General features: G+C 55.7%; 6 protein-coding genes across 6 annotated transcripts; 3 read left to right on the top strand and 3 right to left on the bottom strand.

The window, feature by feature from the left end:
* Positions 1–715: 715 nt before the first annotated feature.
* On the top strand, positions 716–2,951 carry VTJ04DRAFT_2537 (uncharacterized protein; the record flags this gene model as incomplete). Its single annotated transcript, XM_069360337.1, has 6 exons — positions 716–950; positions 1,012–1,033; positions 1,156–1,209; positions 1,286–1,633; positions 1,697–1,744; positions 2,786–2,951. 6 exons carry the CDS (start codon positions 716–718, stop codon positions 2,949–2,951), a joined length of 873 nt encoding a protein of 290 aa, XP_069221058.1.
* A 17-nt stretch (positions 2,952–2,968) lies between these two features.
* VTJ04DRAFT_2536 (uncharacterized protein) lies at positions 2,969–3,384 on the bottom strand (the record flags this gene model as incomplete). The annotated part of the gene is made up of 2 exons (XM_069360336.1): positions 2,969–3,223; positions 3,313–3,384. The coding sequence occupies 2 exons, from the start codon at positions 3,382–3,384 to the stop codon at positions 2,969–2,971; spliced, it is 327 nt and encodes a 108-aa protein (XP_069221057.1).
* Positions 3,385–3,418: 34 nt separating this feature from the next.
* VTJ04DRAFT_2535 (uncharacterized protein) lies at positions 3,419–8,295 on the bottom strand (the record flags this gene model as incomplete). Its single annotated transcript, XM_069360335.1, has 3 exons — positions 3,419–4,520; positions 4,581–7,756; positions 7,834–8,295. 3 exons carry the CDS (start codon positions 8,293–8,295, stop codon positions 3,419–3,421), a joined length of 4,740 nt encoding a protein of 1,579 aa, XP_069221056.1.
* A 134-nt stretch (positions 8,296–8,429) lies between these two features.
* VTJ04DRAFT_2534 (uncharacterized protein) lies at positions 8,430–8,928 on the bottom strand (the record flags this gene model as incomplete). Its single annotated transcript, XM_069360334.1, has 2 exons — positions 8,430–8,806; positions 8,859–8,928. The coding sequence occupies 2 exons, from the start codon at positions 8,926–8,928 to the stop codon at positions 8,430–8,432; spliced, it is 447 nt and encodes a 148-aa protein (XP_069221055.1).
* Positions 8,929–10,424: 1,496 nt separating this feature from the next.
* VTJ04DRAFT_2533 (uncharacterized protein) lies at positions 10,425–10,739 on the top strand (the record flags this gene model as incomplete). Its single annotated transcript, XM_069360333.1, has 2 exons — positions 10,425–10,462; positions 10,523–10,739. The coding sequence occupies 2 exons, from the start codon at positions 10,425–10,427 to the stop codon at positions 10,737–10,739; spliced, it is 255 nt and encodes an 84-aa protein (XP_069221054.1).
* A 575-nt stretch (positions 10,740–11,314) lies between these two features.
* VTJ04DRAFT_2532 (uncharacterized protein) lies at positions 11,315–13,362 on the top strand (the record flags this gene model as incomplete). The annotated part of the gene is made up of 2 exons (XM_069360332.1): positions 11,315–12,679; positions 12,745–13,362. 2 exons carry the CDS (start codon positions 11,315–11,317, stop codon positions 13,360–13,362), a joined length of 1,983 nt encoding a protein of 660 aa, XP_069221053.1.
* Between the last annotated feature and the right edge of the window lie 63 nt (positions 13,363–13,425).

The following is a 13,425-nucleotide window of genomic DNA, read 5'->3' as shown; positions in this document are numbered from 1 at the left end:
AATGCTCACATCTTTGAAAGGGGAGGTATCAAGAGCACTAGGTGATCCTGTGCCGAACAATTCTCAATAACGTCCTCAAGAGCCCTTGGGTGACTTGTTTTTTGGGCATGTCTTTGTCGATTGGTCTCGTATGTTCCCCGGCCCTCCTCTTTGAGCCTGGTTCTCTCGTTCTTTTTGCTACTCGGGACTCTAGCAAGCTCTCCATGTCTCGACTCAGCTCACTGATCTGTCATAGATACGAGAACATGGCATCCGACCCTAAGCAACTTCGGTACCGAAAACTGGGACAAACAAAGCCATATCGTCCAATTCCACTTCCGATGATTGATGGAATGTTTGCTTCAGAAATTGAAGGAAAGTCCTCAAGAAAGCATCGCAGTACTGCACTCATACAATGAGCTCCAAAGATGTATGGGAAATGAGCCTGGGTTCGAGAATGACTTGATTTGTGAGCTGACTGATTGGTTCAGATAACGTTCTGTCAAAGAGCTACAACTTCAGCGGCTACCTGATGTTTCCAGTACTCTGTGCGACGAACGAAGATCACCCAGAACCATCGGGTTTACTTCCGTCCCTGGGACGGATTGTCCATACCCTAGCCACCCCGAATGGGGCGTTCGCAATAAACGCCACCTATTTCTGGGATGAAGTATTGCTTCCAGAGCTTCAAGCCCTTAACGCCATCACCGAGATCTTTCCAACTAAGTCATACGTCATGGCGCACCCGTACGGCTCTGTGGATTCTGGACCCCGACTTTATATTGGGTACGACCCTGAATATCCGGATGAGTCGGACGAGTATTATTCGTTCCATTGGGTTGAGGATTCTGATTCTGGCCTTTTCTACCTGAGAAGGCTCGGGGTGGAGAGGGATGTTGTCGCAAAGGACGCCCGGGAGCACAAAAAAGACGACTCCATGGTCAAAGTGGAGGTTGTAGCGTATTCCACTGGTGAGTTAAATACATATCTTCTAGGGGCGTCCCCTCAACTGTTGACAAGATGGGCTGGCAGCGCAATCACGTCCCTGGATTGTGTACAACCCTGGGAGAGCAGAATCTCAATCCAAGGGGAAAGCACCTTCATCTGGAGAACAGAACAGCTGGAACGTCTAAGGGGAGGGTCCCTCTTAGACTGGTTCCAGACAACATCATATAGGGAGCGAACGGAAGGCGAGGGACGTTTAAGGGACAGATTTTCCCATGATGCAAGGTGAGTCCCGATTTCTGTGTTCTGCAGTAGCAGTCTCGTGAATTTACCCATCTGCCTAACACTGACTTTCGTGCAGGTTTACCATCAAAGCCAGGTGGCATATAAACGTTGCCCTAGACATTTCTAACCGCAGCCTGCAAATCATCCGACTTCCAAACCCCGAAGGCATTGACCAATGCGCCTCGGAATCCAGAAGTCCCTCCATTGGCGAAGATTGGAGGGTTTATTTGGCAGATGTCAAGGACTTGGTCTGCGATCACATTAACGGACAGTTGAAAGAACATCTTGGAGGCATGCTTGAGAGGATCCAACAGAAGCTCCAAGACTTGACCAAAGCCATTGCTCCCAAAGACAGGGCTCTTCTCGTACACAACGTCGAGTTCCAACGCCTGGGGGACCTCGTCGTCACTTTATCCTGCCGCGCGTAAGTGACTTGACTGCGAAGAAAACCTTGCCCCCGCTGTCTCTCTAACAGCATAGAAAACAGCACCGAAACCTCTGAGCAGAACGCGGAGAAGGAGCACACGCATTCCAAGTCACTCTCGAATCTCAATCACCCACAGTCAAAGCGACGTCGAAGAATCCGGTTGAGTCATATTGTGGTCCAAGAGTTCGCCTATTAGACCAAAAAATGCAAGAGGGATGGACAGTTTGGAGATCACCGTTTATAACTCATGAGCTCCGCCTTTTTCCAGTCCTTGAGGATGAAGATGATCCGCTCGTCTGGGACACGCCTCCAATGGTGTTCAAGACAAGCTTGTGCCCAACCCGGTTAGGGTGGATTGGTTCACGAAGCAACTCGACAAAAGAAAGAGATTACTCGCGAAGAGCAACGTTACTTCTGCGCAGCCCTCGAATAAGTTGTCATCACATCAGAGGAGGCCTCACAGAAGTTAAATCCTGATCACTCCTTACGTGTTGATGAACCAGCTGACTGGGGCTCAGTTCCGAGAACGGAATATCCACACAGACTTCGGGGAGAGACTCTGTAAATGTCACCAAAGAGGGAGTACCAGAACGTAAGGCATGGGCGTCCAGTTCTCATGACGATGAGAAAATAGGAGCGGAAAGGGGGGTGAGGAATCCAGATCAGCAGGTGAGAATGCATGAGAAGCGGGAAACAGAGCAGAAGAGAGGAGAAGAGCAAACGGCCATGGAGGATGAGACGACGAAGAACTTGTGGGCAAAGAGGCTTGCAGAGTTGGTGGCCCCAGAGAGAAGACAGAAGCGGAATGCGGAGCGTGCGGACAGACAGAGCAAACAGTTACTATAAATGAATTTTCAGGCAAATATGCAAAATAGAGCTCGAGCCTGTTCGGCCACCCACGATACTGAGTTCATCACGACTTGACACTACCTGGTAGGCAAGTCAAGTTCTCAAAAGACAGTAATGCAAATGAAAAGAAACAAGTCCGACAGACATCATAACTCGACCCACCGGACTCAACTTGACTCATTCACTGACCAGAACTAACACGACATGGTAGTCGAGGTCCCCAACCACACAGCGCGGGAGACAACCATACTCTTCAAGACAATTCATAGGCATATCCCTGAATCTTCATAAACATAACAGGCCAGCAGGAGGTCAGGGCTATCATCATCCATCCAACGACCTCCTAACTTTTTACTACCTCTTCATTTCTCTTCACCCTCCCAAGTTCCCACCAAAAAGGTATGTACTGTTAGCAACGGCAAAAAAGAACACTTGTCTATCAAAACCAACCACACCATCGCCATGACCATCATCATTCCAAAACTATCTCTCTCTCCCTTCCAGCACATTCTTCTCACCCTCCTCCCCAGTAAAAAAGGGAATTATCACAGCCTCAAATCCATCCTCCATTCGCGTCTTCCTCCTCCCCCATCGTAGGTACACCCCAGACACATCACAACCGGCAGCTGACCCATCCACAACCTGATCTCGCTCGACCAAAGCAGCAACAACCCAACAACCTATAGTAGTAGTATGCATGATGATGATGATGAGACGGACGCCACTCCTCCGGGATATCTAGAACAAGATGGGGTAATCAAAAAAGAATAACAGAAACCTGAAGAAAAAGAGACAGGCAGAAAAGAAGAATGATACTAAAGAAGAACAGTAAGAGAATTGGACCGGGAAGGGAAAAAAGACTCAAACCACCACCGCTCCAACACCATCCACACCGACATTACTCCGTACCGTTAACTTGGCCCCATCTCATCATCAAGGATCAATACTCTTCTTCGAAAAGGCCGATAACCCCCTCTTCCTGACCGTCGTCAAATTAAACCTTCTCTGACCATGCTGGCCCTGCGCAGAATGCGTCGACTCGATCCTGCTCAACCGCGCGGCCGAAGTGAAATCGTTCGACGCCTCAAAGCTCGGCCTGACGCGATCCATCGACCGGCGGACGCGATCGTACGAGGGACGAGCGCGGTCGATCGACGGCCTCGTAACCGTCCTCGACACCTGCTGTTCGATTGGAGTACCCGCACCGGATGTGGTCTCGAGTTGTGGCTGTTGTTCCAGCGCGGCGGCCGCCTGGCGGCGATTCTCCTCCACGCGCTCGCGCTCGAGCTGTTCCATCTCGCGCTCAAACTGCTCCTGCCTCTGCCTCGCCAGCTCCGCGCTCTCGCGGCTCTGCATGATGTACGTCGTCCCGTCGCTCGCGTTTTGCGTCCGCGTGTTATGCGTAGCAATCGACGGTGGATAGATGGGTCTGCGGTCCTCATCGACCGAGGCGTACTGTCCATGGCGCGACGGGCGATGGCGGCCGCGGCCCGAGAGCTTGCCGGTGCTGGAGGACGAGGAAGTTGCGGACGCACCCTCGGTGGTGCCGTCGAGCACGGCTGCCTGCTTCGCGGCGTCCGCGTCGGCAAACTTGCCCAGCTTGGCCTGCTCGCGGATGATATCCACATCGTAGGGGAAGCATTGTTTCTGCAAGCACTTCACTACGATGCGAGGCATGAGGCAGATGGCGGGAGTGATGATGAGGCACATCCAGAAAGTCAGCTCTGAGTAGATTTGAGGCGCAGCTTGGTAGAAGCCCTGAGCGTAGGTGAAGGCAGTCCAGACGCCGGTCCAGAAGAAGATGAAGACGTCGCTAATGCCGACGACCAGGAGCATGAGCCAATCCCATCGGTACGTGTTGAGAAGGATGTAGGAGTTGATGGTGAAGATGGCGGGGTGGGCGATGTATGCGCCTAGTCGCAGACGCTCGGCGACGTCCATACCGTTTCCAGAGGCTGAGGTCGTGATGACGACGAAGACGTAAGGAATGAAGAAGCTGACAACGGACTGATAGATACCATCGAGCATGTACAACCTAGGAGCCACAATGTTAGGAAACCAAATCAAGATTCACGCACGGGAGGCTAACACCCACCAAAACTTGGTCTGCGTCCACTCCTTTCGCTCAATCCCGCGGCGGTAGAGCTGAGGAACAGCCAGCGAAACGGTATCGCTCACATCCTGATCCAGGACACCCATAAGAATCACGGGTACAGACGTGAAGAAGAGGTTGAAAGCCAGGATATAGGTGTACTCGAAGATGTACGAGACGTCGAAGTTGCAGTAGATCTGGTACCAGAAGATGGCCCAAGTCCAGACCATGTTCTTGTAGAAGAAGTTGCTGATGGACTCGCTCAACCGACGGTACGACCAACGACCGTGAACAAGCACCAGGCGCTGCAGGAAGCGGAACTGGCCGATGGCATAATCGGATGACATCACGGCCTGACGACCTTCAAGACCGGCAATGCCAACACCGACGTCGGCCTCCTGGATCATGGCCACGTCGTTCGCTCCGTCACCTATGGAGAGGGTCATGACATCGAGGCCGTTCTTGACCATGGACACCACAGCAGCCTTCTGAGCGGGACTGACACGGCAGCAGAGCACCGACTTGCACCGCTTGCAAAGCAGCAGGAACTTTTGCTTGAGCACGTCGCTGAGCGCCCACCGGAGGGTGAAGCCGTCGATGACAAGGGCGTGGGTCTGCGCCGGCGGTTCGTGGTCCTTCTTGGCCCTCTTAAGTTCCTCATCGCTGCCCGTCATTTTGAACCGCTTGAGCCCGACGTTGAGCTGCCCTTCGAGGTTGGAGATGTAATCGTCCTCCGTCAGGAAATCGTCCTCATTGACCTGCAGGCGGATCAGATCCATATCGTTGTTGAGCAGGTTGCACGAGAAACCAATGTTGATCGCGGTCTCGACCTTGTCGCCGGTCAGCACCCAAAGCTTGATACCAGCATCACCCAGCAGGGCAATGGTGTCAGGAACGCCGTCCTGGAGACGGTCCTCAATGGCGGTGCCACCGAGAAGGCTCAGTTCGCACTCGATCTTATCGGCCACCTCCTCGAGCTTTTCCTCGCGATTCTCAAGCGCCGTGGCAGCCAAGTCATGCTCCTTCTTCCACTCCCGGTACTCCTCCTCGCTGAGTTCACGCTCGGCGATGCACAACGTGCGCAGACCTTCGACGGCGAACAGCTCGAGGTGTTTGGCCGTCTCGCGGCGGAGCTCGGCTTGCTCGCCCTTCTTGAGACGGGAGTAGATGACGCTGTCGGCGCCTTTGCAGAAGAGGATGATCTTGCCGTCAGGCATGCGGACGATGGAGCTCATCCTCTTGCGGCTCGAGTTAAATTCGATGGTTTGCAGGATGGGGTAGTGGCGGTCCTCGCCCATGACGTTGAGGTGGATCCCATTGTTGGACGAGCCCAGAACGGTGAAACCCATGTCACGAGCCGTGGCCACGAGCGCCGCCTCGTCTGGAGACTGGGCCTTGTACACCATCTTTGGCGGGTCGCCGGGCTGCTTGTCGGCGATGACGGAATGACACAGGGCCAAAGCCAGCATGAAGCGCTCGTTGGCCGCCTGTTGCTCGGGACCGTTCTTTCCAGCGAGGTCATCAACAAAGTCGGGGGCGATGAAAGTCAGATCCTCGTCGTGGAGATAGGGGTTGTCGTGCAGCTTCCGCAGCTCCCGGATGGCGCGCACTTTGGCCTCGGCGATCTCGGCACGGATTTGCTTGGCCTCCGCCTCGACATCGATGCCCATGCGCTTGTTCATACCAGCCTGGGCCTCGGTGTACGCTTCCCCATAAGGCTGACCGTTGATCGTCGCTTTCTTGAACTCCATCACGTTCTGGGTAAGGGTGCCCGTTTTGTCCGAGAAAATGTACTCGATTTGGCCGACATCATCGGAAATGTTCCACGACTTGGGAATGCAGGGTTGGTCAATCTTGTCATGGTACATGCCGACGTCACTGTAGATGAAGAAGGCCTGTAGGGTGCGGACGATTTCGAGCGAGATGTAAAGAGAGATGGGCACCAAGTTCTGGAACACGATGACGGCGGCCCAGAAGGTGATGAAGCCAGTGAGACCCGGAGTGCCGCCAATGGACCCGTACTCGAACCACGCCTGCGAGGCGTCCGTCTTGCCCCAATAAATACCATTGGCGATGCCCGTAATCAGGCACATAATGAGCAAGATGACGAAGTTGCAGATGACGTTGAAGTTGAGCTCCCTGGCGATGCGGGCGCGCTTACTGGGCGTGATGCCCGCGTTCATCATGATCTTGGTGTCGTGACCAGTAAAGACGACGACACCCAGAGCCCACTCGGTGTTGCGCAGGTTACAACCGCGCAACAGCATGTTGTCAATTGTGACGGGCTCCGACATCTCGCGCGGCTCACCATCCGGGTCCCAGGGGACCTTCTGGCGCCACTTGATGGCACCGTTGTACTTGTAAAGGTTCGGCTGGGGCGCCTCGCTCTCGATGATGAACTGGGCACGCTCGCAGTCGCGGGCATGCTTCAAGGCACGGCCGCACCGCAGAGCTTGGCGAACCTTGAGATTAGTCTCGCCATCCAAGTTCTTGGTCTCGACGTAGCAAGCACCATCCGGGTCCGACGTGGCCAGGATGATGACGTCGGCAGGCAGTTCGTCGTCATTGTAAATGCGCACAAAGTCCCCCACAACCAAATTTTTCCACGCATCCCGCTGGAACCTGGCTTTACCAGTAACGGGCAGTTCGGGGTTGACGAGGTTGCCGGGAAGTTTCTGGAGCATGATCGCCTCGTCCATGTTGGCTGAAGAGCTTCCGGGTTCGCGCGGCATTGGCGAAGGGACGGGCGTCATCTGGATCTCCTCAGGACCAGCAAGCGAGCGGCGGGGGTCGGCGAGGGAGCGACGGTGGGTAGGCGAGCCGACGCCATCACCCCAGAATGAGGTTCTCGTCTCAATCGACATGCGTGGATCGGGCCCAGTGAAGACACGGCGAGGGGGTGGTGCATCCTTGTTCCATAACCGCTGAATGGCGTGCCACAGGGCGCCAAACAGGCGCGTGTTGGCCTTCTTGAACCTCCGCCACAATGACACGTTATCTTCCTTCACGTTGACATTTTCCCAGCCGACGAGACGATGGACGGGCGCATTGTTGAGTTCGTTGTCGAGGATGGTTCTCCGGTAGTCTTCGATGGCGTCTTTGATGGCAGTGACGCAGACAATAAATATTAAGGGAACACTGTTGAGGCCAGGGTTGATGCCGCCAAAAATAGGGAAGAACTGGATTATTGGGGCGCGCCGTCAGCTTTGATCTCCGGAGCCAGAGCCGCTGTCTGGATAGATTGGGGCGAACTTACAACCAAGATAACAACGAAAAGGAAGAATATGTTGGCGACATTTTGAAACTGGAAAAACAGGTTCTTGGGGATGAAGGATAGCGGTGTGTATTTCGCGGTTCGGATCTTGTTTCGTGTGAATTGTTGGATGGGCTCCCCGTCTTCGTCCTGGAGCTCTGGCGGTAATGGGAGTCCGAAGTACAATTGTCTCGGTCCTGGACCGTCGGTGTGTTCATGTTGTTGCTCGGCCGGTTCCTTATTTAGGTCCTCGGGAGACTTGGACATGTCGGTCCCTCCTGATGCCCTCTTCTTCTCTGTTGACGAACCTCTGTGGTGTCTCCCCTTCAACGACAAGCGTTTCTTTGCACTGCTCTTTATCGTCAATTTCCGCGTCGCCCAGCGCGAGCGCTGCATCGTGATTTCCGGGCCGGGGCCATCGGCGCCGGCGGGAGCATCTCCGTCGCCGGGTCTTGATGGCTCCATGGTGGGAGTTCAATGGGCTGGCAGGCGGCGCCCAGTCAGGGTCGGATGGCCGCCACGACCTGGCCTCAATGGGCCCCTCGTACAACCCAAGGCACCGAGCTCCAGATGTTCGTGCTCTCCAGACGAATCAACAATCAATGGCGTCGTCGAGGCTCAATCAATTGCGCAACGGTTCGCCTCCAGAACCACGGCCGCAGTCCAGGAGTGACGGTGACGTGCAGCGCAGGCTCGGAACAGGAAAGGTCGGCGGTGCGGACGACAGCAACGACGCGACGGTCGGGATAGGTTCGCTCGGCCACGGATCGCCGGGCAGAAGATTCGTTAGGGAGAGAAATTGATATCGGTCGGCGGCGTTGGTTGAAGTCGGCAACGAGCGGGCCGGAAGGGCCGGGGTTTTGCAAGCAGCGAGAACGAGAGGACCATGCCCACGAGCATGGAACAGGCCGGGACTCTTCGCAGCGCGCAAGGCGGAACAGTCTGGGAAGGACCCGGCAGCGTATTTGCATGAAACCTAGACGGAAAGGGGCGAATACATGATCGGGCTGCTGAGGCCTGGAGCGTACACACAAGGCCGACACCTGATTCTGCGAGTTGCCTTGTGGTTGTTGTTGGAGCAGGTTGGCTGACTGGCATCCGCAGTTCCCGGTTTAGGGGCAGCGAAAGACGACAGTGTGTTGTTTGCGAGATGGGCTTGGTAACGCGGCGAAAAAAGCGAGCCACAGAGACGACGCATGCTCCAAGGACGGAAAGGATGGAAGGGGACAGGATGCAGGGGGGAATGGATCTGGGAGACTTTCTTGGCAAGACGGTGGACTGCCAGCGTTGGTTGGTCAGCGTCATTCATTTTGGGCATTGTTACGGCACGAGAGTGGGGTCCAGCGCTGGTTCTGCGCTGTCCATCCCCCGGCCATGACTTGCCAGCTTGGGCGTGTCCACTCGCTGCTCTCGCTGCTCGCCCTCAAGGTCCTGTCCGTCAACTTGACAGCCCGTCTCATCATCACTGCCCTCCCTCCCGCAGTCTCTTCAGACAGAATCTTCCCCGAATTTCCATATTTTTTCTAGCTTTACTCAGCAGCATCCCCCGACACAGCGCTGTACTCATATACCTGATGCAGGACAAGGCTTCCAGGTTGTCCATGCTTGGGACGCCGTGGCCGGATCTTTGAAGCACGTCCACAGCGCAGCAAGGCGCCAGCGCACAGCCAGGTCAAGTCTCGTCGCCGATCTCAACTCAGCCTTGCTCACGGGGGTGGGATTCCATTGCGAGGCGGCAGTGCTCCAAGTGCCGGTTTGCGATTACTGTGCACTTCTAAATAGGATCGAGAAGGCATGCGAGACATCGGAAGTGCCGGCGCTTCACCTTGGATGGGTTGGTGTCTCCTTTTTCAAGTCTCGAGTCAAGTGTGTTTCCCATCAACCCAGAACCTAGGTTTCTGTCCAAGTTCTGAGGTAGTACCGTGTAATCTCTGAAAACTATCCATACACATGAACCATGCAGCGGATTCGCAAGTTCAATGGACTCTGACGTTAACCTGAGTTCTGGCCAGCGGGGTCCTGGCGGAGACAGTGCGACGGGAATATCCAATTTGGGATTTGGCCATCTCGTCACGAACCGGCATCCCGGGTCGGAGCCCCATCCTCGGGGTTTGTCTGCGGCCCGGCGGCCGACTCACCGGCGGGAGCTGCGCGCTGAGGTGAGGTGTTGTGGTCACCTCGTCGTCGCCTGTGGGGTTGTTGGTGGCTTCAACGGGCGCTTGTTCTCCTCTCCAACGGGAAGCCAGAAGTGGTTTCGATTAACTGAAGCGGCTGACGTTTCGGACAGAGCGCAAGGCTGACGTTGAGTATGGGCACGGTGCATTTTTACGCCGCAGCGCCGAAATGCCTTTCGCTGTGTCGTCTGATGTTGATTTCTTCCTGCACAGCCCCTGAATCAAGCAGCCGCTGGCTCGTTGCTACTCCATCCATAGCCGTCCATACATGAAATGTCGAGCCGCTGCAGGCTGGGGCGCTGAGTCAGTAGTGAAAGAGCAATTTTTCTTCGCCGCCATGAAGTAGGAATTGATGTTCACGTCAGGGAGTCAGCGCCGTCGTCCACAGGTACATGCTTCAATATTCGCGGCCACTTGCAGATGAAAATGCGCTTCGCCCCGACAGCCGACAGGGGCACGTAAGTGTGTGCATACTATAGGTACTATACTGACGGAGAGCTGAGCGACGGGACCAACAGCAGCATTGTTCAGGAAATGACTGCCGCCACGACCCCCCGCGCCCAACTCGCAATCATCGCCATGCGTGAGGGTCTCGGTTCCTGGATCCGCATCAAGCACAATGGAGATCTTCGGAACGTTTCAGCTCTACCAGGAAACCCAAGACCCGGTGTGCAACAGCAAGCAGAGCAGATCCGCAACGGTGTTTGCTTGGCGGATGAAGCACGCACCTATTAGTATACACATGGCAGTGTTGTCAGAGGCTGCCCGGTCTCGGGTTCCGTCCGGCCCTCCGGTGTTTAGCAAATTTTGTACATTGTAATTCGTCAACAAGTCCATGGAGACAATGGGAGCCTCCTTGGTCGACAATGGCTTCCCGAGCTGACGTTGCCTCGTTGCAATGAACAAAGGAACCACCTCGTATCGAGAAATGAGAAAAAGACGGAAATGCCGCGGTCCTGTTCGTTTCAGATCCTTCAAGAAAGTCTTGGTGTTTCTACTTTGTACACTTGGCGATGCCGTCGGCTTTGTTAGTTTCCGGGTACATAGTGTACGTCAGTCATTTCAAGGGTTTTGGGGGGGCGATGATGGGTTGCTGACGAAAGCCGAAAGACAACTCCCAGGCAGCACCCGCCCGGCGAGCGATTGCCCCAGAGGTCATGTGATCACGTACCGTAACTTTCGGGCTGTGGGCGTCTCCATGACGCGAACCTAACCCATCGACGCGTCGAGACGCCAAGAGAGGGGAGATTTTGCTTGGCTCACTTTGATGCCTCCAAAACGAGGCACACGCCATAGCACCAGTATCCGCCATGTCCAAAAACTCCAGCATCACCAACTTCTTTAAGCCGGTGCCGCGTGTTTCTGCGAGCCCGCGGCAATCGCAGTCCCAGTCGCAGTCAGAGACTCCGACGCAGACACAGTCCACGGCATCCACAGCATCAAGTCAACCCCTGTCCTCGCCAACCCCTCCCCCTCTCCTCCCTCACACCTCCTTCTCACCATCACCGGCTCCTCCTCCACCACCGTCCACAGTCCGTGACCGTAACCAAGAAATCCGGGGGTCCGACGACGAAGATGACGACAACTTCAGTGACTCTGACGATGACCTATTCCCGGATCTATTCGCCCCAGCCCCCGCCGCCAGCACCCTCCCAGCGCAACCCCCGGTGACACGAAAGGATCCCAATCTTATGGGAACTCCTCGGGCAAAGCGGCCGGCCGTTGAATTCCATTCTTCCCCCTTGACCATCAACACCCGGCACAAGTTCGATATTAATGCCCTTCTCAAACATGCCAAGGTTGACGACGCCATTGAAGTGAGCCAACAACGCACTGCTGCTCTGCTTCAAGGGTCACCGTCAACCACGCGGACTGCTGCACCAGGAGCGGCGCAGGATCCATTGGCCGCGGAGACTAGCCTGCACGACGCCATGTTGAACATGTTGCCAGACCCGGGTGATAGTCAGGACGAAGCCACCCGGAGCAGATTGCTTAGGGCCGTCAAGCGGACAGAGGCAGGAGTTGGGAAGAAGGAATGGTTCTTCTTCGACAAGCAGCCCGAACAGCAGCAGCAGCAGACCAAGAGGACGGAAAACCAGCACGTGCCGGCGGCATTCCCCAAGTCAAAGGCCACGGGGGTCTGGTTCATCCTTGCCGACAAACACCGGTCTGAGGCTTTCGAAGATGGCTTGGCGTACAACGTCCAGTGCAGGTTACAGAATCTTCCTGATGAGATCTTTGAGTGGGTTCTTCGGGAAGCACCCTGGGAGAAATCCCGCCAACTACGGGATGAGTACGTGCGGCTCCTAGGAGCGTGTTCGGACCAGATTGAGCGGCAGCTCACCCAGGACATGGTCATGGATCTGTTCCGTGATCTCGGAGCGTCTGACCGAGCATTGTGGGGGCCAACACCATCATCATCATCGGGTGCAGAGCCGGAACAACAAGGCGCTCTCTATCCAGAGCAATCCCGATACCGGCTGGAAACCGTCCTCCGCATCCTTGAAGCCACGGCACATGCTGCGAACGGGGAGGTCTTAACACAAACTGTTTCCATACTCCTTCGTCTCGGAATCGACAACCTCGTGCGCGAAGACCAAACCATCGCGACTGCGTATCAAGACGCCCTCTTCCAGCTCATCTCCTCTGTCTCCCCGCGAGCATGGAACAGCTTCGTAAGCCTCCTTCTACATCACTTTCCCTACCCCCGCTCTCAACTAACCTTCCCCCCCTCCCTCAGTGTGGCGACGTCACAACCTCTCTCTACACCCACACCTCAAGCGCCACCCTCCGCTGGAACGCCGTCTCCTCCATCCCCCTCCTCTCGGCACGCTTATCCGAACTCCGCCGGCGCATGGCCCTCGTCTTCGTCTTCGACGACCCCCGCCGCGCCTACTCCCCCGCGGCCGAAACCTTCAGCATCCGCTCCGTGATCGACCGCCTCGAGCATGCCGACGAATTCCTCATCGACCGCTCCGTCACCGACTACGCTGAGCTCTTCGCCCTATGCGAAATGCTCAGCGTCGCGGTCGGCGATGGAAACCCCCCGGAGCCGGATGCAACCAGCCCCGAGGCGATACGACAGCACAACGCCGACGTGGACGAGCTGACCAGGAAGGTTAAGCACATGGTCAGCAACATCCACGAGCAGGGCGCCGCGTACATGTCGCGGATGGAGGTGAGGGGACAGTTGAAGGATTTTGAGAGGAAGTTGCAGCACGTGGTCAGGACCAGGCCGAAGCCGAAGGAGGATATTTTTGGGCTGGTGAGAGGGGAGGATGAGGAAGAGGTGGAGAGGCCGAAGCAGCAGGCGTTTATGAAGAGGTTTCTGGCTAAGGGGAAGCAGGCGGCGACTTAGAGGCCTGTGACGCCTCTGGGGACGGACGGCAGATGACTGATCTGTGCTTTTGGGGGATGATCG

The sequence above is a fragment of the Mycothermus thermophilus genome (genome assembly GCF_041956435.1).
Source record: "Mycothermus thermophilus strain CBS 625.91 unplaced genomic scaffold VTJ04scaffold_2, whole genome shotgun sequence".
In the NCBI taxonomy this organism is placed as follows: Eukaryota; Fungi; Ascomycota; class Sordariomycetes; order Sordariales; family Chaetomiaceae; genus Mycothermus; species Mycothermus thermophilus.
Note: the sequence above shows the minus strand (reverse complement) of the source record. Positions and strands in the feature narration are given on the sequence as shown.